Raw genomic sequence first — 19,054 nt, forward strand, 5'->3', positions numbered from 1 at the left:
GTGTGGCACTACACTGTGTGCGCCGCCGAGGATAACGATTACAGTAATACAGATATACGGCTTGTTACAGCAGAAAAATACACAGAGAGGGCGCCGTGTGCCGGGGTGCCGGTGCGGCTTAGCGGCTTAGGGCTTTACAGATTACACTCTGCTCAGTAGTCAGTTCACAGTTGCGAGAGTTGGTCAGTACATACGTGTTAGAGTATAGAGAAAGAAGGGGAGTCGAGACTCGAGTCGACGAGTGACGAGTAAGTTCGTGCGGCATGTTGGCAAGCCTGTGTGTCACCTCGCGTCCGGGTTTGGCCGCTTCTCTCCGCGCTGCTGCGCGGCCGGTGGCCTCGCGCGCGGCACGAGCTCGGCAGGCGAGGCGGCGGGCGGCGCCTGGTCGAAAAAGGCGTGCGCGAGCGCCTCGTCGGCGCTCGGCCTCTGCTCCGGGTCGAGGGAGAGCAGGTCGCCGAGCAAGCGCAGGGCGGCGGGCGAGGCGGCAGGGAAGCGCGTCGGCAGCGGGACCGGCGCCACCTCCTTGAACTGGATGTAGTCGGGCAGCTTCGAGACGGCCGGCCAGCTCTCGTCGGTCGGGGTGCCGCGCAGGGAGAAGACGCGCGAGAGCTGGTCGATGTCGGAGCCTCCCGGGAAGAGGGGCGCGCGAGTCATCAGCTCGGCAAAGATGCAGCCCATCGACCTGCAGCCGCGCAAACCCGGGAAAGGTGACGCGGTGCGCCGCCGCCTCGGCCCGCCGCGGTGTGGCGCGCCACACCGCGGCAGGTCGACTGCGGGAAGTGTCTGGGAGGTGTCTCGGGAAGTGTCTGGGAGGTGTCTGGGAGGTGTCTGGGGAGGTGTCTGTGGAGGTGTCTGTGGAGGTGTCTGTGTCTGAGGAGGTGACTGTGGGGAGGTGTCTGTGGGGAGGTGTCGCGCGCCACAGGTCGACAGCGGGGCCGTAGTGCTTTGCGCCGAACAGCAGCTCCGGCGGGCGGTACCAGCGGGTGACGACCTGGCCGGTGAACTTGCGGCCGGGCGAGCCGTAGAAGCGGGCGAGGCCAAAGTCAGCGAGCTTGACGTGCCTGGCGGGGTTGGAGGGTTGGGAGAGGGTCGGGAGAGGGTTGGGAGAGGGGCGGGAGGAGGAGGGGAGCGACGGTTGGGTGATTCGGCGTCCGCGCCGCCGCCGCAGTGCGCACGCGCACCCCGACGCGTTGAGCAGGAGGTTCCCCGGCTTCAGGTCGCGGTGCAGCACCTGTTGACGCGGCGTGGCGTGAAGGGACGCCCCCCCCCCTCCCAAGCGGGCTTGCGTCCCACTCTTGTCGCAGCAAACCCAGTTGGCGTGGCAGAAGGCGAGGCCGCGGAAGGCGCCGAGCAGGTAGCCCTTGATGCGCGACGTGTCGAGCGGCGCCGTCTTGTCGCGGAGGATCTGAAGCATCGGCCGTGGAGGGAAAGTCAGAGAAGAGTGTCTGGAAAGTGAGGGAAGTGTCTCGGAGGTGCGGCGCCGTCCGGTCAATAGCGCGGCGACCCAAACCCCAAGCTGGCCCTGACCCTGACCCTGACCCCGACCCTGAGCCTGAGCCTGAGCCTGAGCCTGAGCCTGAGCCTGAGCCTGAGCCTGAGCCTGGCCCTACTGTGTGCCGCGGTGCCGACAGAGCTGAAGAGGCGGAGGTGTGTGCAGTGTCCGAGAGGTGTGCGGCGGACGCCTTCTCCAGATCAGTGACGCAAAACTCAAAGACGAGCGAGAGGGCGCTGTTGTGCGAGTAGGCCTCCTTGAGCTCGATCACGTGCTGGTGGCGTAGCTCGGCCAGCAGCATCGTCTCACGGAGCGTCGACAGGTCTGCGCCGTTCTTGCCGCTCGGCTTGCGGATCTTTTTGATCGCGACCTCCTGTCCTGTCTTGATCACCCGGGCCCGTGTCACGACACCAAAGGTGCCCTCGCCCACCACCTCGATCTTTTCGTAGTCGGCGTGCCCCATGTGCCAACCCCAAAGCGGGGCGAGGAGCCCTCTCTCGCGCGCTCGGGCGACGAAGATTAAAAAAAATCGCGGTCGCACACCAGGCGGTGCGGCCGCCAGTGCCGCCACCGTTTCCGCCACCCACACTACCACCTCCGCCCCCGCCGCTGGAACGGCTGCAGGGTCAAGGGGCCGCCCCAGCGGCTCCAGGCGTTACGACCGCGAGTGCCGCCACCGTACCCGCCCCCCCCCCGCCACCGCCTCCGCCCCCGCCGCCGGCGTGGCCGTCACCACTCCGACCCACGCGGAGCCTGGGGGGCCCGGAACCGCCCTGTCGGAGGCTGGGGTACCCGGGGGAGGGGTCCGAGGGGGGGGTGGTGCCGTGGGGAGACAGCGGGTCAGCCGGCGGACGCGCGGACCGCAAGGCCGGGACCGGAGGGCCCCGGGTGAGAGGCCTGGAGTCAACTGTCGGGGGAAGTGAGAGTCGAGCTGACCCGGCCTCTGCGAGTGGAGTCGGGCCGTGCGAGCCCGCCGGCGGTAGACCCGTCGCGGCGGCGGCTGGACCGTCGTGATCTACGACAAGAGGGACCGCGCCTCCCCGAGCTTAGTGAGGAGCCGGCGGAGGGGGAGGGCGAGCCGAGAACGATAGAGAAGCCGCGGATGCGGGCGCGACTCGCCGACCAGGGAGAGCCGGCTCGACCTCCCTGGGAGGGGTGGCGACACGATCCAATGCCGCCGTCCTCGCCCGGGGAGACCCCGGCCTGGCCGTCGACGCTCTCGGAGGCTGCGGTACCAGTCGAAGGCGAAGCGGAGTCGAGGCCACAGCCGAGGAAGAGGCATCAAAAACGACTGCAGAGGCAGTCTGGTAACGCCCGGAAGGCGAGCAAGGGACCGGGACGAGCCGAGGGCTCGCCCTGAAGGGCGAAGGAAGGGACTCTGGGACCGGAGTCGGGCGAGCGCACATGAGGCGTATCCGTGTACGTGCGTGGAGTACAGTGTTGTGTGTCCGTTAGCTCCGAGTAGAGGGGGCGTTCTGCAGTTAAGGGGAAACCCGGTACACGGAACTAACCCTCGGAGACCCGTGTTTACTTTACGGCCCTTTCCCTGCGAACGCGCAACCCCCTAGGGGTCAGGGCTCTCTAGCCCGTAGCCCGATCCCGATCATCCGGCCCGCTGGGTGCGCTTCTTAGCTCCCCGGCCCTGGGTGTGAGGTTACCGACTGCACTCCAAGTGCTCCAAGATCCCGGAAAAGGTCTCCTCGCAGTAGGTTAAAATCGCTGTGTCGTGGCGGCGTGCCGTCCACCTCCCATCCCTCCCTTGGGTTGTCTGCGTTGTTTCTTTCTTTTACTTTTTTCTCGCACTAGGTTGCAGCGAGAATCGGCGAGGGACTGCGAAGGGAGATAGAAAGAGGCAGACGACCAAGGGTCAGGGTGGTGGGTGGGCGACGGCTAGCACCACACTCCTCTCCTTAAAATCCCTGTGTGGTGGCGGCGTGCCGTCCTCCCATCGCTGCCTTCGTTGTCTGTTTTCTTTCTTTCTTTTCCTCGCACTTCGGCTGCCTGTTTTCTTTCTTTTTCGCACTTCGGCGGTCACAGGCCAGCGCACAAATGTCCGACCTCCAAGTGCTCCGACCACGGCCACGACACTCTACCTCTCTAGTCTCGCTCGACCCCACGAGGCTCGTGCCACGGACGAACGAAAAGAAGGACTTATGCGAAAACGTAAACGACAAGACGTGGAGGAGCACCAGGCCTACTCCTCCTACCGTCCGTCCATCTCCAACTCTCTCTCTCTCTCTCTGTGATCTGTGATCTGTGAGGGTCCGCCCGCAGGCGCATTTTGTATACCGAGGCGGTGCCCGGTGCCGAGCGCAGGCAGAGCCCACAGGTCGGACCTTAAGACAGCGTTGTAGATCCCTGGGCGAGGGTGGTGGAGAGGGCGGTCCGGCGGCGGAGCACCCACCTCCTCCCGGCGTGCCGGGAGGCAGGATGTCATTCCCCGTGATCCAGACCGCCCCGTTGGAGGTAGGCCGCTCGTCTAGCCAATCAGCCTTAAGCGAGCGGCCTGGCCGTTGGAATGGCCCAAGACCGGTCCCCGTCGGGAGGGACTCTGGAAGAGGAGAGCAACCAGGTGCCCGGGGGCGTCCCGCCCACATCCGGATGACCTCTCCTCCTTCGACCAGCCGTCCCCGTGGTGGTCACGCGGCCTCTGGCTGGAACGGAATCTACCTCGCAAGCGAGTCACCCGGGCCGGCGCGCGTCTTCCGGGAGAGGGGCGGGGCCTTGATGACCTAGTTGCCCGGCCGGGCGTTCGGACTCTTCGCTCTCTCTGTTTGAGTGTTGTGTGCGAGAGGAGATGAGAGGCGTGGCGCGGTGGCGGTCCCCACGGCTCGCGTCAGGGGCGGCGACCCCCCCATCTACAGATGATGTGCGCATCCTAGATGGCAAACGCCATCTAGGATGCGTTTTCCATCTAAGGACACCGGGTGACTCCACTATGATTGGGTTCTCCAAGAAGATTTAATCATCTTTAGATGGTGCCCCGCGTCTTATGATAGCGCGTGACATCTCAGTACTCAGATACTGCAGTCGTCTTCAGACTCACAAGTGTGCCGAGATGATACCCTCATCTTGGGTTAGTCCATGCATCCCAGGATAGACAATGTGGCATCTGAGGATGCGCAATACATCTTAGGAACATGAGCGCGTTGTCGGATTTTTTCCAATATTTTCGATCGACAGTGTCGGAGTTTTTTGCCGAACCCAGACCCGAAATAAAAACCAGTCTTACATAATAGGCAACCGCAACCGTCCATGTAGTAAAGTCAGCATTAGCACAAGGGCTAAGTGCCCCCCACCATCACTCACTGGCTCCCAGTTCCATCAGTAGTATTCACATCTCACTTACGACTTAGCATACCGGCAACTGAAATTAGCATAGATTCACAGTCTCCATTCCAACTTTGATCCAAGGCGCAAGGGCTCTCACACCGCTCAAGTCTTTATAATTTAACTTGCATTATAATCATTAAATGCCAAGCATCTTGGGATGCGAAGCATCTTCGGATGATTCGAGCGCATCCCAGGATGCTCCGGCATCTTAGGTGAAAAAACATCTAGTTCTAGAGATGCTCGATCACACTTTATAAGCAACCAAGACAGATCAGTGTGCAGACCAGTCCAAGTAGGGTGCATCTTAGATGCATATTATCTCAAGATGCGCATATCATCTGTAGATGGGGGGGTCGCCGCCCGGCCCCTGACGTCGCAGCTGTGAGCCTAGACGCTATAGAGCACGCGGTAGAGGTGTATACCCACAGCGCGGGGGGTGGAGTGGTATAGAGCTGAGCTCCTGTGGTGTGTGGAGTGTGGTGCGACTGTGCAGTCGGCAGTCGCTGAGTGCTGTGTCTCACAACGACATAAGTCATGTGAGCTGTGCCCTATACAACGCTTATACGGTCATGGTGTGCAACCGCTTACCTGACAGTATACGGTCATGAAGTGCCCACAACGCCACCACTCTCAACGATGCGGTCGACCACGTCTCGGCAGTGGCCGCACCGCTCACCACCGCCGGTGGCCGACGGGCCCGGACGGTAGATCTTGAGGTCATCGTAGTGATAGCTCCACGGCTCGTCGCAGCGCTCGGACCATCGGAAGAAGGTGTAGCCGCACATATCGTCGGTCTCGTCGTTCCAGTGCTGGTGGCAGACGGCGAGCGTCTTGTTGCCGACGAGGATGATCACTGCTGTGTGCGGCCCCCCGGCCGTTCCCTCCCACAACCTGACACCGCATGAGGCCGTGTAGTTGTCGAACTGCAGCACGTCGCCCGGCTGCACACCGGCCGTGACGAAGGAGCCGTTGGCGTTCCACACCTCGTCCCAGCTGCCGGCTGGCGGCTCCACGGCAGCACCCCATACGTAGCACTCCGGGCGCTTCTTGTAGTCGTCGCCTGCGGCGGCGCCGCACATGCCACCGCCAGGGCTGCCGAGCGCCGCATCGCAACGCCACGGCGCGTCGCCGAGCGTCGACGAGACGGCGCACGCGGCCAGGTCCCAGCAAATACCGGTGGTGCGGTCCTCGAAGCATGCGGTGTTCGTGCCTGCGCCGTCCCTCGCATACGCCAGCACCTGCTGTGCCGGCGACCCGCTCGTGGCGGCAAGCGAGAACATTGCGAAGCCCGTTTTCTTTTATAAAGCGCAGCACTCTTCGCGCGCCCTCGGTTGGGGAGAGAACGAGGAGCTCAGGAAGGCAAGCAAAAAAGAAAAATCCGCGGCTGCATCCTCGCCCACGCCCCCGCCAGCGAGCTTGCGACAAATGGCCTCGTCCTACGAGTCAACGCTCGAGTACATCATGGCGTCCGACGAGAAGGGCTACCACTTCACCATCTTCTCGGACATCAAGGAGCCTGCCACCGCGCAGGTCGAGATCGCCGAGGTGACGCAGCTGCCGCCCGCACCCACGAGCGCGCTTGTAGCTGGCTTCACCCAGCCTGTCCCGATAGGTCTCGGTCGAGGGCAAGCCGAGCGTGCATGCCATGCAGATCAGCGGTATGAGCGAGGAGGCAGATCCGCACCTGAAGGAAGGTGCGCCCGACCCACTGCACCGCTCCAAGGGCGAGCGTGTGCCGTTTGGGTCGATCCTGCTTCCGCGCGGCGCGGCGACCGACGCCACGCTGGTCACCATCGACGCGGGATCCACCGCTGGCCTCGTTGTCTCCGTGCCGAGAAAGTGATTGCGCACCCATGCTCTCTGAGATATGTCCTCTCGTCGCTTCACGTCCGCTTGTTAGTAAACATATGTTAGACGCGCTGGCCGGTGTGCTGATCTGCCGTGATTAAACGCGTGTGTTAAGAGCACACATGTACATGTATGATAGGGTCGATATCTCAAACAGCACGTGATCTCAATCGTCCACGCGTCAGTGTGGCACTGCCAGGCGACCCCGGGAGACACGACCAACGGTTGAACCCTCACCAAGACGCGAGAGCGAGACACACCAGCCCCCGTACCCGGGCCGTAGAAGTGCGTCGCCGGTCGTCAGCCTCAGGATCGCGCTACGCAGCGCACTCAGAACCGAACCTTTGACCGCTTGCGCGCGGTATACTTTGAGTCGGCGCGCACCACCGCGCCGCGCCGCCGCTGCACCTCCTTCTTCTGGATGACCCACTCGCGCGACTTGGTCGTGGCGCGCCCGTCTCTGCGCCCATAGCTCCGCTTGCCTGGCCGCTGGCGCGCCTCGTTCCGCACACCGCCGCCGCCGCCGCCGGCCGCCGCCTCTGCCGCCCTCTCGTGCTGGTGCAGACGCGCCTGCGAGGGGAGGGTGGGCGGGTGAGGGGAGAAGGGGGGGGGGGGGGGGTTAATGGCTAGTGGGGGCGCGGCGCCTGCGGCATGCTGAAGCTGGGGTCGGGCGGGCCGGCGAGCAGCACCAGGAAGAACTTCTTTGCCTGGAGGGGGGGGGGGGGGGACTCGGTGCGGCCGCCAAAGGGGTGTGTGTCTTGCGGCTGCCTCTCGGAGGTGTCTCGGAGGCGTCTCGAACGTGTCTTGGTGGTCAGGCGCGACACGTCCTCTCGCCGTAGGACGAGCGGCGGAGGGGCGGTGCACTCCCGAGGGGTCTGCAAGGTCTCGGGTCGGTCCGCCGCCGGACGAGTCTGTCTCGGAAGTGTCTCGGGCGTCTCGGAAGAAGGCACCTTGGAGGAGTGCGGAAAGTCGACGACCAGGCCGCCCCCAAAGCCGGCGCGCATGGCCGACGCGGTGAGCAGCTGCAGCTGGTCGCCGTCCTGAGGGTAGAACTGCAGCGCCGCGCGGCCGCCGCGGCGCAGGCACTTGTACAGCGACTGGAAGAAGGCGAGCAGCCGCTGCCGCGGGTTGCACTCGGCGTGGTCCGAGTAGCAGAGCCACTGCACGGCCGAGATCGAGATTGCGCCATCAAACATGCCCTGTCGGAAGGGGAGGCCGCAGCCCATGTCGTGGTGGCACAGGTCTCCCTCGACCTCGCGGCTCTGAGCGACATTCAGCATGTCGCGCGAGATGTCGCAGCCGACCCACTGGTGGCCCGCCTCTTCGAGCACCTCCCCAGACAGGCCGGTCCCACAGCCGACGTCGAGGAGCAGGCACTCCTCGTCCTCGGGAAGGCAGAGCATCTCGAGCGCGCGCTCCGCCATCTGCGTCTGGATATCGATCATCCGCGACGAGTGCAGGTACTTGGCCGCCTCGGACTCGTTATAGAAGACATCGGGCGGCGCCTGCTCCTCCGGACGACACTTTGACGACGAGGCCATTCACGCGCGCGCTGCTGCCCTAGGGCTCGGAGACGTCCGGCGAGGGCGGAGCGTGGCCACCCTAGGCAGCGCGAAAAAGAATTTTTAGCGGCGTGTCAAAAAGAAAAAAATCGGGCACGGCTGAGAGCCCTGCCATGAACGCCATCAGCCCGACCATGCTCGCCGACTTGCGCCGGGGCGACCTGGCCTTGCTGCGCGCCCTCCTGGCCGGGCGGACGCGCGGGCCGGCGCTCACGGCCCTGCTCGACGCGCGGATCGAGGCCGAGAGCCAGTTCACGCTGCTTGCCTTTGCCGCTTACTACGGGCAAGCCGACGCGGTGCGGCTGCTGCTCGAGAGCGGTGCGAGCGTGGGGGCGACGACGGCTGGCGGCGGCTCCACCGCGCTGGTCATCGCGTGCCAAGAGGGCCAGCTCGGCTGCGTTCGGCTGCTTCTCGGCGCCAACGCTGACGCCGACCAAGCCAAGGGTGACGGCGCCACGCCGCTGTGCATCGCGTGCCACAAGGGCCAGCTCGAGTGCGTGCGGCTGCTCCTCGGCGCCAGCGCGGCGGTCAACCAAGGCACGGAGGACGGCACCACGCCGCTGTACATCGCGTGCTGGGTCGGCCACCTCGAGATCGCCCGGCTGCTCCTCGGCGCCAGCGCGGCGGTCAACCAAGCCATGGGTGACGGCGCCACGCCGCTGTTCACCGCGTGCCAGAAGGGCCATCCCCAGATCGCCCAGCTGCTCCTCGAGGCTGACGCGGCGGTCGACCAGGCCAAGAATGACGGCACCACGCCGCTGAGCGCTGCGAGCATGGATGGCCAGATCGACTCCGTCCGTCTGTTGCTCGCCGCCGGCGCTGCGGTGAACAAAGCAGACACTTGCGGCTTCACACCGCTGCTCGTCGCGTGCCAGGAGGGTCACCTCATGTGCGCCCGGCTGCTCGTCGGCGCCAGCGCGGCGGTCAACCAAGTCACGGGTATCGGCGCCACGCCGCTGTGCATCGCGTGCCACGAGTGCCGCCTCGAGTGCGTCCGGCTACTCCTCGGCGCCAGCGCGGCGGTCAACCAAGCCAAGGACGACGGCGCCACGCCGCTGTTCATTGCCTGCGAGAAGGGCCAGCTCGAGTGCGCTCGGCTGCTCCTCGGCGCCAGCGCGGCGGTAAACCAAGCCAAGGACGACGGCGCCACGCCGCTGTACAGGACGGCACCACGCCGCTGTACATCGCGTGCTGGGTCGGCCACCTCGAGATCGCCCGGCTGCTCCTCGGCGCCAGCGCGGCGGTCAACCAAGCCATGGGTGACGGCGCCACGCCGCTGTTCACCGCGTGCCAGAAGGGCCACCCCCAGATCGCCCAGCTGCTCCTCGAGGCTGACGCGGCGGTCGACCAGGCCAAGAATGACGGCACCACGCCGCTGAGCGCTGCGAGCATGGATGGCCAGATCGACTCCGTCCGTCTGTTGCTCGCCGCCGGCGCTGCGGTGAACCAAGCAGACACTGACGGCTTCACACCGCTGCTCGTCGCGTGCCAGGAGGGTCACCTCGTGATCGCCCGGCTGCTCGTCGGCGCCAGCGCGGCGGTCAACCAAGCCACGGGTATCGGCGCCACGCCGCTGTACGTCGCGTGCCATAAGGGCCAGCTCGACGTGCCCAGCTGCTCCTCGGCGCCAGCGCGGCGGTCAACCAAGCCAAGGACGACGGCGCCACGCCGCTGTTCATTGCCTGCGAGAAGGGCCAGCTCGAGTGCGCTCGGCTGCTCCTCGGCGCCAGCGCGGCGGTAAACCAAGCCAAGGACGACGGCGCCACGCCGCTGTACATCGCGTGCGAGAAGGGCCAGCTCGAGTGCGCCCGGCTGCTTCTCGAGGCCAGCGCGGCGATCAACCAAGCCAAGGGTGACGGCGCCACGCCGCTGTGCATCGCGTGCCACAAGGGCCAGCTCGAGTGCGTGCGGCTGCTCCTCGGCGCCAGCGCGGCGGTCCAAGGCACGGAGGACGGCACCACGCCGCTGTACATCGCGTGCTGGGTCGGCCACCTCGAGATCGACCGGCTGCTCCTCGGCGCCAGCGCGGCGGTCAACCAAGCCATGGGTGACGGCGCCACGCCGCTGTTCACCGCGTGCCAGAAGGGCCACCCCCAGATCGCCCAGCTGCTCCTCGAGGCTGACGCGGCGGTCGACCAGGCCAAGAATGACGGCACCACGCCGCTGAGCGCTGCGAGCATGGATGGCCAGATCGACTCCGTCCGTCTGTTGCTCGCTGCCGGCGCTGCGGTGAACAAAGCAGACACTTGCGGCTTCACACCGCTGCTCGTCGCGTGCCAGGAGGGTCACCTCATGTGCGCCCGGCTGCTCCTCGAGGCCAGCGCGGCGGTCAACCAAGTCACGGGTATCGGCGCCACGCCGCTGTACGGTGCGTGCCACGAGTGCCGCCTCGAGTGCGCCCAGCTGCTCCTGGAGGCTGACGCGGCAGTCAACCAAGCCAAGGACGACGGCGCCACGCCGCTGTTCATTGCCTGCGAGAAGGGCCAGCTCGAGTGCGCTCGGCTGCTCCTCGGCGCCGACGCGGCAGTAAACCAAGCCAAGGACGACGGCGCCACGCCGCTGTACATCGCGTGCGAGAAGGGCCAGCTCGAGTGCGCCCGGCTGCTTCTCGAGGCCAGCGCGGCGATCAACCAAGCCAAGGGTGACGGCGCCACGCCGCTGTTCATCGCGTGCCAGAACGGCCAGGTCGAGTGCGCCCGGCTGCTTCTCGAGGCCAGCGCGGCGGTCAACCAAGCCAACGTCAACGGCGCCACGCCGCTGTACATCGCGTGCGAGACGGGCCAGTTCGAGTGCGTTCGATTGCTCCTCGGCGCCGACGCGGCAGTCAACCAAGCCAGGGAGAACAGCGTCACGCCGCTGCACATCGCGTGCTACCATGGCCACCCCGCCATCGTGCTCCGCTTGCTGCGGGCGGGCGCAGACACAGCGGCGTGCGATGCGAACGGCAAGACGGCGCTGCAGCTGGCCAAGGAGGAGGGCCACGCCGAGTGCGAGCGCGCACTTGTGGCGGCGGCGAGGGAGGCGAAGAGAGCGGAGATTGAGGCGAAGGTGGCGAGGGCAGTGGCCGAGAGGGCGGCGGCAGAGAGGGTGGAGGCCGAGAGGGCGGCCGAGGAGACTGCGGCGGCGCTGCTGGCGGAGGAGGAGGCGGGGAAGTGGCCCGAGGAGAAGAAGACGGCCAAGAAGAGGGGCAAGAAGAAGAAGAAGGGCGGCGGGGGAGGCGCTGGGCCGTCGCAAGAGGCCGAGGCGCCGGCAGAGGAGGCGGCAGAGGAGGCGGTGGCGGCTGCGGAGGAGGCGGAGCTTGCGGCGGCGCTCGAGGAGAGCGTGAGGGTGGAGGAGGGGAGGCGGGCGGCGGAGGCGCAAGGGCCGTCTTCGGCCGCAGAGGCGCCGGCTCCGAGGGAGGAGGAGCCGCCGGCCGACTTCATCTGCCCGATCACGACCGAGCTCATGAGTGACCCGGTGATGGCGGCGGACGGGCATTCGTACGAGCGGTCGGCGATCGAGCGCTGGCTCGCGACCAAGTCGACGAGCCCGATGACGGGCGAGGCGCTCGTGCACAGCTTCCTCGCCGCCAACCACACGCTGCGCCGGCAGATCCGGGAGTGGGAAGAGGCGAACGCATGCTGAAGAGCGCAGCGCCGCCCGCCACCGTCGGCCGTCGGCTCACACTCACACCGTCCCGGGACTGCTGGGACTAGCGGACTACGCGCCCTGAGAGGACGGCGACCTCGTTGCGCATGGAACAAAAAGGGAGAGTCGGTCTGAGCGCTGAGGGCCTGAGCTGCGGCCTGAGCGCTGAGGGGGCCTGGCTGAGGGGGTGTTTTCGGTGGACGGTGGACTAGTTGCAAAAAGTCTGTGGTGCAAAACCCGCCCAAAACTACCAAAATCGCTGTCACGGCCAGCTCGGCACTATCTACTCAAAAAAAGTGACGTAGAGCACCCACTTTTTAAGCGTTCGCCGCATACACAAGGTCCGCCTGCGTGCGGCGCCAGCTTCTCAGGGCCGTAGCGCGAAAAACGACGGAGGAGATGCATCCTAGCTGTCGCCGCCGAAGGCGACTCGACGCCGCTGAGATCGGAGATCAAGCTCTGACAGGTCACACGTCGCTCCTTTGACGCCGACGTGACTCACCCGTGCAGAGCGCATCAGGACACGGTCTCGACGCGCTCGGTACGACGCCTGCGACCCGTCTCGGGTCAGGTGGCACGACGCTCATCGCGCCTGCCAGCGCTGCCGTGCAGGTTGCCACGACAAGGTTGAGCACGCTTCTATACGCTCGCCCAGCCTTCCTTTCCATCCCATTAGGCAGCCTGGGAACGGTGGCGGTCAGAGGCAAAGCCTGCGAGGGGTGGTGGAACCACATGTCACGGCCACCGCCGGCTCGACGCGACGATAGCCTCCGGAGGCTGACTTTGAGGCACCATCATCGGACGATGTCGACGATTTGGGTCGCTCTCGCGGTATCCAGGTAGCCCCCCATACTAGTATCACCAGCCATGGCCTCAGGGAGCGCGGGCGAGGGCGCTGGGAGCAACACGGACAAAAAAAACATCAAAAGTGGTCTCATTGTGACACCACCCGTATTTGCAACTAGTCGGTGGACGGACGGTGCGGCTTGTGTGCGCGAAAAGAATACTAATTTTTTGCGGTTATTTTTTTGGCTTTTGCGTTTTTGCCGCCCGCGCCCCTGGACTGTGGACTCCCAGAAGTCTCCACCGGCACCGCCCTGTTTGCACAGAGGCTCTAGCTGAGTCCTGAGTCTGCTCTGACAGAGGTTCGCGCTGCTCCAGTGACGAGTGAGCAGTGTGCTATGCTCCACACTCCGCTGCTCCTGTGACTCGGCGCATCATGCCGCACACTCACGTCAGACACATATGCGCCGTGGTCGGTCTCCGCCCCCCGTGCCCTGCGACTCCCAAGGCTCAGCGCCACTAGTAACGGCGGAAAGATCGATGGGCTCCCCCCTCAGCACTGAAGGCTCGGCGAGGCCCGCGCCTGTCTTCCCTTTGCGGAGAGCTGTGAGGCGGCGGCGCGGCCGTGCAGGCGCCGCTCTACTCAAGGGCCGCGAGCGAGAAGGCCGCGTCGAGCGCAAGGGGCGAGAGGGCGGAGGGGCGAGAGGGCGGAGGGGCGAGAGAGCGCGCGGGGAGGGGGGGGGGACGGCGGGCGCGGGCGCTCTCGCTCGCTCCGCGACGAGCTGCCGCCCCTGCCGCCGCGCCGCCGCTCGCCGCTTCGCCTCGAGCGCGTGCAGCGCGTCGAACTGCTCCCAGAGAGGTCGCTTGAGCGGCACGACGCCCGCCTGCGCGCCGCGGGGCAGCAGCCGGAGCCACGAGAGGAGGTCCGAAGGCTCAGAGGTGGCAGACGCGCCCTCGTTCTCCTTCTCGTCTTCGGGGCTTGCCGCCGCCTCGTCCGCCGCCGCCAGCCAGCTCGCCTCTGCCTCTGCGGCGGCGGTGGCCGCGTCCGACGCCGAGTGGGTGCGCCCCTTGCGGAAGGGGCGCAGCGACCCCTTCGGCGGGGCTTCGTGCGGGTCGAGAGGCGCCCACGGGTCCCACGTCACGGAGGTCGGGCTCGCGCCGCCAGCCGCCGGCCGCGCGCCGCAGCGTGCGCCGCCAGCCTCGCCGCGCGCGGCTTGAGCGCTGTCGGAGGCCGGCGGGGCGTGCTCGGAGGTCTCGGCCCGCTCCTGCAGGGGAGGGGGGAGGAAGGGGGCAAGCTCGGCCGTGTGCGCCTCGTCGGAGGGAGGGCTCCGGCCGGGGGTGCGGGGAGAGGCGGGTGGTGGTGGTGGTGGTGGTGGTGGTGGTGGGGGAGGGGGGGGGGGGGGGGAGGGGAGGAGGAGGAGGAGGGGAGGAGGAGGAGGAGGGGAGGGGCTGCCCTCGCGCCTCGAGCAGCAGAGTCGCCTCCGTCGCGTCGCCGCCCGCCCAGCCTTCCGCGGGCTCCTCCCACCCGCCGCCGCCGTCGTCCGCGGGCTGCCAGGTGTCGTCGTCGTCCTCGTCGCGCATCGCGACCGTCCCGTCGTCGCCGCCCTCCTCGCTGCCGCCGCCGAACGCCGCCGCCGCGCCGGCCGCCGAGCGCGCGTTTGGGGTGAAGCCCGCTCGGTCGGCGGGGGAGAGGGCGGCGAGGACGTGGGGCGGGAGGTAGACGTTGGGCAGCAGCAGCGCGCCCGACGCGTGCACCACACACGAGTGCATCTTGTACTCGCTCTCGCCGCCCGCGCCGGAGGAGGAGGGGCCTCCCCCCAAGAATGGCGTGCGCGAGAGGGTGAAGGCGGACGTGTCGGGCGCGCCGCGCGTCGGCGCGAGCGAGATGTTGGCCACCTCCTGGAGCGTGTCGTCGAGCGTCAGCCACGCGTCCTCCGCCGCCATCTCGACGACGTCGCGGTCGGTCCCGTCCTCTGCAATCGAGGCGGCCTGCCTTGCGACCCGCTTCTGCTCGACGACCTGGTTAAGCACTTGGTAGACGAGGGTGTAGAGGTGCTCCACCTTCTTCGAGTAGATGCAGGTCGAGCCCTGGATCAGCAGCGCCGCCTCTGCAAAGTTCAGCGTCGTCCCGTCGTCGAACGAGATTGTGATCGACTCGAGCTCGCCGAGGTACTCCTCGAGCTCGCTCGCGATGTCGATCGACCAGTTCTGCGCGAGGTCCCGGATGGGCTCGAGCAGGTGCGCGTAGCGCGCATCAGAGCCCTGCGTCGCCATTTTCGGCCGAGGAGGATGCGGGAGGCTTGGCGGCTGGCGGTCCGAGTCCGAAGGCGACCGTTAGTCAAGCGAGTGAGCAGCGAAAAGAATTTTACAATTCTCCCCGCGCACAACGTCCTCCCATCCCTCCCTTGGGTTGTCTGTTTTCTTTCTTTCTTTCTTTCTGTCCTCCCATCCCTCCCTTGGGTTGTCCGTTTTTTCTTTTTTTGCTGGCGCGAAAAGAATTTCATTCTATACTCAAACGAGACATCATCTGTCCAGCGTCCACCCATACCGCGTTGGTGTCCAGTCCGAGCCTGGCTGTTCTTCACCTTCCTACATACATACATAAACGAGAGTGCGCAGTGGCCAGAGACAGCAGCCTCCCGCAGAGCGCAGTCCGAGGCGACCGTTACTCCGTTAGCATTTTTTCTTCTTGTCACGGATCTTCAAACGAGCGTGCGATGCCGTGATGCAGTGCGAAAATCCCTGTGAGCTGTGTGGTGGTGGCGTGGCCGCCGTTCTCCCATACCACCCACCCTGGCAGCTAGCTGCTAGGGCCTTATCTTTTCTCGGCGAATTTGCGTTGACGTCGAAAGAGAACGCGGCAAAAGAGCTCCTTATCAGCTGGTCGGCCGCCATGTGGGCCTCCGGGCCCGCTGCGGCGGCGCGGCCGGTCGAGGCCGGGCTCGGCCCGGCCCGCGACGGCTGGCCGCCGACGAGCGCGCTCGCGCTGCTCGTCAAAATGGCGGCGGTGGCGATTGCGGCGACAAAAGTTCAGTCGTACAGCGCTCAACGCTCAGGCGTCTGTCGTCTGTTGTCGCATTTCGCACACGCGCGCGCCGCGCGACCCGCGTCGCTCCGCGAGGGCATGAGCCTTCCGCGATTCGATCCCGCAGCCAAAAAAGCTGCTCGCGCTCGAACCGACTCCGCCATCGCGGCCGCAGCTGTTGAGCTCTCCAGAAGACTGGTGCCTCATATGCTGCCTCCCTGCGGATGCTGCCGGCGAAGGAAGAATAATAATACAGTACTCGAAAACAAAGGTAAGGATTGGCGCGCACTGGCACTACCACAGGTACCAACAAAGCTAGGAAAGGTGCGTCTCTCCTGGTGTCGGCGTTCACCATGCCGCGATTCTTCGTCGTCCCCTATCTGTCTATATCACCTCCATCCATAGCGCCCTCCCCGCCTCTCTCTCATCAGGTGCCAAAGTATCTGTCGCCAAAGTCGCCCAGCCCGGGGACGATGTACTTTGACCCGTTGAGGACGGGGTCGATGGCGCCGGTGACCACCCGCACCGCCGGGAAGGCGCTCGCCATCGCCTGCAGTCCCTCCTTGACGCAGAGGACGTTGACAAAGATTATGCTCTCCGGTGGCACGCCCGCCTCGGCGAGCAGCCTGCACGCGGCGACGGCGGAGCCGCCCGTCGCGAGCATCGGGTCGAGCAGCAGCACGGGCCGCGCCGCGATATCGGGCGGCAGCTTCGAGTACAGCAGCTGCGGCAGAGCCGTCTCCTCGTCGCGCTGGATCAGGATCTTTCCCACCGCGACCGAGGGCATCATCGCGCGCACCTCGCCGAGCATGCAGTCGGCGGCGCGGAGGATCGAGACCGCGCAGATGCGCTCCTCGTCGGGAAGCCTGCAGCCCGCGTATGGGCCACATGGCGTCTCGACCGTCACCTCCTCCGACGGCAGCAGCGCAAGCGCCTCCTCAATGAGAAGGCGCGTGAGGCGGTTTGACGCGGTGACAAACTGGTGGCGCGACGCTGCCTTATCGCGGATGGCCGTGTGGAGCGCGCGGGTGAGCTTCGTCTCGCGGAGCACGGTGACATTGGGCGTGTCGGCCATTTTTACGGCCCGTACGGGCAGCGGACTCCGAACGCTGCGCTTCTAGGGCGGCACACACACCGTACAAAAGAAACATACGCGCGAAGTGGGCGGGCGCGCGCAGCTGGGCGCGCGGTGCGGCGCGGCGTCTGCTGTGACGGCTAGCACCACTCTTCTCCCCTAAAATCCCTGTGTGGTGGCGGCGTTCCGTCCTCCCATCCCTCCCTTGGGTTGTCTGTTTTCTATAAATAAATAAAACGGACACACCAAACAAGGGGTGGGAGAAGGATCGTTTCCTTTCTGAAAGAAAGAAAGAAAACAGACACGCCAAACGAGGGATAGACTCGAGGGGCCAGGATACGCCGCGAGGAGGACGGAGTTGCGCCGACAGGCGAAAGAAGCCGCGAGAACAAGGGACCGGCAGGTGGCGGCGTCGCAGGACGAGGCAGAAGAGAACAACGCGTCAGAGGAGGAAGTGACAAGGGAGAGAACGACGAGGGTGGGACGACCGCGAGGTGGCATGAAGGTTGCAGCGAGAATCGGCGAGAGACTGCGAAGAGAGATAGGAAGAGGCAGACTCCCTAGGGTGGGCGACGGATAGCGCACCACACACCTCTCCTTAAAATCCCTGTGTGGTGGCGGCGTGCCGTCCTCCCCATCCCTCCCTTGGGTTGTCTGTTTTCTTTCTTTCTTTCTTTAGGGATGGGACGAGGACAGGGTCCCCACCTGCACGAGCAGGATTTTGGAAGGACGATCAGGGGGACAGGTGGGGCTCTCCTGCTCCTGACAAGGGACACGACAGGCTCGCAGCGCGGTGCGCGGTCCTTTCTTTCTGGAGGCTTGTGTTGCATACTTTAATTTTTCAGGGGGATTTGAAACCGGAAAGCGCCCGTCGCCGGAAAGGCCGTGGGTGGGAACGCCGTTTGTATATGTTCGGCGCCGCGGCCGCTGTCCTAGGCTTTGCCAGCGTCCGCGACGTAGTGGTGACGTACTCTGAGGCCCTGGCCTTTGCCGAGGCGCACAGGTGCGCCGGGCTGCACGACAGCCCCACTTTTGCCCAAGACCTCCATCGCACCTTTCGTGCGCACCACCTTGGCGACGGGAGCCTGCAAGAGCACTCGCAGCGGGAACTTGAGCACCACTCTACGGCTGTCACGGCGGAGGAGCGCTCCCTGCTCTCTTCCTGCGTTAGCAACAGGGGCAGGCGCCGGCGGCTTGAGCTCGAAGCGTCGGGCAGGAGCGCACAAGCGGTCAGCTCTGTTGCCACACATCACACCTACACCGTCGCCGTCGGCGACAGCTGCTACTCCATCGCGCAAAGCCAATGCAGCGACGGCAGCCGCTGGCAGAGCGTGATTTGCGGCCAGAGTGAAAGCACCTGCACCAACCTCCAAGTTGGAGAACAGATCTCATACTCTTGCGCAGGGTGCGGTGGGGGCGGCGTCAGTCCCAGCGCCACGCCCAGAAGCGTGAGCGATGTGAAAATCACTTTCTACGCTTGGGACGACAACTGCGACAATGGCTGGTCGCGAGGCTGCGGCAACGCAAACACGAAGTACAGCCGCACGGGCAGCCTGGCTGGTGGCACTGCCGGCGGCAATGGCACGTACTCCGACCCAATTACACTGGCCACTAACCCGAACTTCATCACGCCTGGCACGCGCGTCTACATCCCGTTCTTCCGCAAGTACTTTGTCATGATGGACCGCTGCTCGGGGTGCATCGAGTCTCACGAGGACTGGGTCGACCTTTGGATGGGCGGCCTTCCTCTCAATGGCGTGAATGTGAACCAAGCGGCGTCCGACCACTGCGAGAATAGCCTCACTCCAGAGAACCAGCGGATCGTCCTCAACCCAGACGACGGCATGGCTGTCAGCACCAGCCCGTTCTTTGACTGCGCCGGACCAGCGTGCACTGCGAGCGCGTGCTGCACGACCTGTCTCTTCGCCGACAACAGATAGCTCATAGTCGGCTCTCGTAGAGATGAAGCCCCGCCGTCCTGATGCTTGAAGCCGCCGACCGGTGACGGCGGAGCTCTGGGGAGGGTGTGCTGCTTGCGGGTTGTCCTCACGACGGCGCCCTTGCGCGCACGGCGCCCCGCAGCGGCACTTCTTGACGAGACAACGAAAGAAATAGTAAGCGCTGCGCTGGTGCATGGCCATCCCCGTGTCTTCTTACGACCCCCAGAAATCCTGAGGTGTCGCATAGTGCCTAGTAGTGCTCTCTCTCTCTCTCTCTCTCTCTCTCTCTCGGTGGCGCTATATCATGCGGTGTGTTGTGTTTTCCTCGTGGGTGCGTGTCGCCCACGGTACGCACCAAGCATCCGGGGC

The 19,054-nt window shown here is 65.5% G+C and overlaps 8 protein-coding genes across 8 annotated transcripts; 3 read left to right on the forward strand and 5 right to left on the reverse strand.

Annotated features, from left to right (window-relative positions):
• Nucleotides 1-112: 112 nt before the first annotated feature.
• EMIHUDRAFT_422532 (hypothetical protein) lies at nucleotides 113-1,955 on the reverse strand (the record flags this gene model as incomplete). The annotated part of the gene is made up of 5 exons (XM_005760346.1): nucleotides 113-682; nucleotides 918-1,061; nucleotides 1,182-1,231; nucleotides 1,310-1,405; nucleotides 1,701-1,955. The coding sequence occupies 5 exons, from the start codon at nucleotides 1,953-1,955 to the stop codon at nucleotides 283-285; spliced, it is 945 nt and encodes a 314-aa protein (XP_005760403.1). The 3' UTR covers nucleotides 113-282.
• Nucleotides 1,956-5,427: 3,472 nt separating this feature from the next.
• Nucleotides 5,428-6,105, reverse strand: EMIHUDRAFT_218004 (hypothetical protein; the record flags this gene model as incomplete). Its single annotated transcript, XM_005760347.1, has 1 exon — nucleotides 5,428-6,105. The coding sequence occupies one exon, from the start codon at nucleotides 6,103-6,105 to the stop codon at nucleotides 5,428-5,430; it is 678 nt and encodes a 225-aa protein (XP_005760404.1).
• A 145-nt stretch (nucleotides 6,106-6,250) lies between these two features.
• EMIHUDRAFT_218005 (hypothetical protein) lies at nucleotides 6,251-6,837 on the forward strand (the record flags this gene model as incomplete). Its single annotated transcript, XM_005760348.1, has 3 exons — nucleotides 6,251-6,370; nucleotides 6,438-6,664; nucleotides 6,813-6,837. 3 exons carry the CDS (start codon nucleotides 6,251-6,253, stop codon nucleotides 6,835-6,837), a joined length of 372 nt encoding a protein of 123 aa, XP_005760405.1.
• Nucleotides 6,838-7,003: 166 nt separating this feature from the next.
• On the reverse strand, nucleotides 7,004-8,214 carry EMIHUDRAFT_68374 (hypothetical protein; the record flags this gene model as incomplete). Its single annotated transcript, XM_005760349.1, has 2 exons — nucleotides 7,004-7,150; nucleotides 7,498-8,214. The coding sequence occupies 2 exons, from the start codon at nucleotides 8,212-8,214 to the stop codon at nucleotides 7,004-7,006; spliced, it is 864 nt and encodes a 287-aa protein (XP_005760406.1).
• A 3,423-nt stretch (nucleotides 8,215-11,637) lies between these two features.
• On the forward strand, nucleotides 11,638-11,859 carry EMIHUDRAFT_68349 (hypothetical protein; the record flags this gene model as incomplete). The annotated part of the gene is made up of 1 exon (XM_005760350.1): nucleotides 11,638-11,859. A coding segment is annotated over one exon (222 nt), but the record flags the coding sequence as incomplete, so codon positions are not given.
• A 1,924-nt stretch (nucleotides 11,860-13,783) lies between these two features.
• EMIHUDRAFT_106321 (hypothetical protein) lies at nucleotides 13,784-14,919 on the reverse strand (the record flags this gene model as incomplete). Its single annotated transcript, XM_005760351.1, has 2 exons — nucleotides 13,784-13,910; nucleotides 14,171-14,919. 2 exons carry the CDS (start codon nucleotides 14,917-14,919, stop codon nucleotides 13,784-13,786), a joined length of 876 nt encoding a protein of 291 aa, XP_005760408.1.
• A 1,121-nt stretch (nucleotides 14,920-16,040) lies between these two features.
• On the reverse strand, nucleotides 16,041-16,761 carry EMIHUDRAFT_359108 (uracil phosphoribosyltransferase). Its single transcript, XM_005760352.1, has one exon. The coding sequence runs from the start codon at nucleotides 16,743-16,745 to the stop codon at nucleotides 16,098-16,100; it is 648 nt and encodes a 215-aa protein (XP_005760409.1). The 5' UTR covers nucleotides 16,746-16,761; the 3' UTR covers nucleotides 16,041-16,097.
• Nucleotides 16,762-17,653: 892 nt separating this feature from the next.
• On the forward strand, nucleotides 17,654-18,685 carry EMIHUDRAFT_106323 (hypothetical protein; the record flags this gene model as incomplete). Its single annotated transcript, XM_005760353.1, has 2 exons — nucleotides 17,654-17,748; nucleotides 17,929-18,685. 2 exons carry the CDS (start codon nucleotides 17,654-17,656, stop codon nucleotides 18,683-18,685), a joined length of 852 nt encoding a protein of 283 aa, XP_005760410.1.
• Nucleotides 18,686-19,054: the final 369 nt, after the last annotated feature.

The sequence above is a fragment of the Emiliania huxleyi genome (genome assembly GCF_000372725.1).
Source record: "Emiliania huxleyi CCMP1516 unplaced genomic scaffold EMIHUscaffold_76, whole genome shotgun sequence".
Taxonomy (NCBI): domain Eukaryota; phylum Haptophyta; order Isochrysidales; family Noelaerhabdaceae; genus Emiliania; species Emiliania huxleyi.

Coding starts and splice junctions, on each gene's coding strand:
- EMIHUDRAFT_359108 (XM_005760352.1), bottom strand. CDS start 16,745: ATGGCCGACACGCCCAATGTCACCGTGCTCCGCGAGACGAAGCTCACC.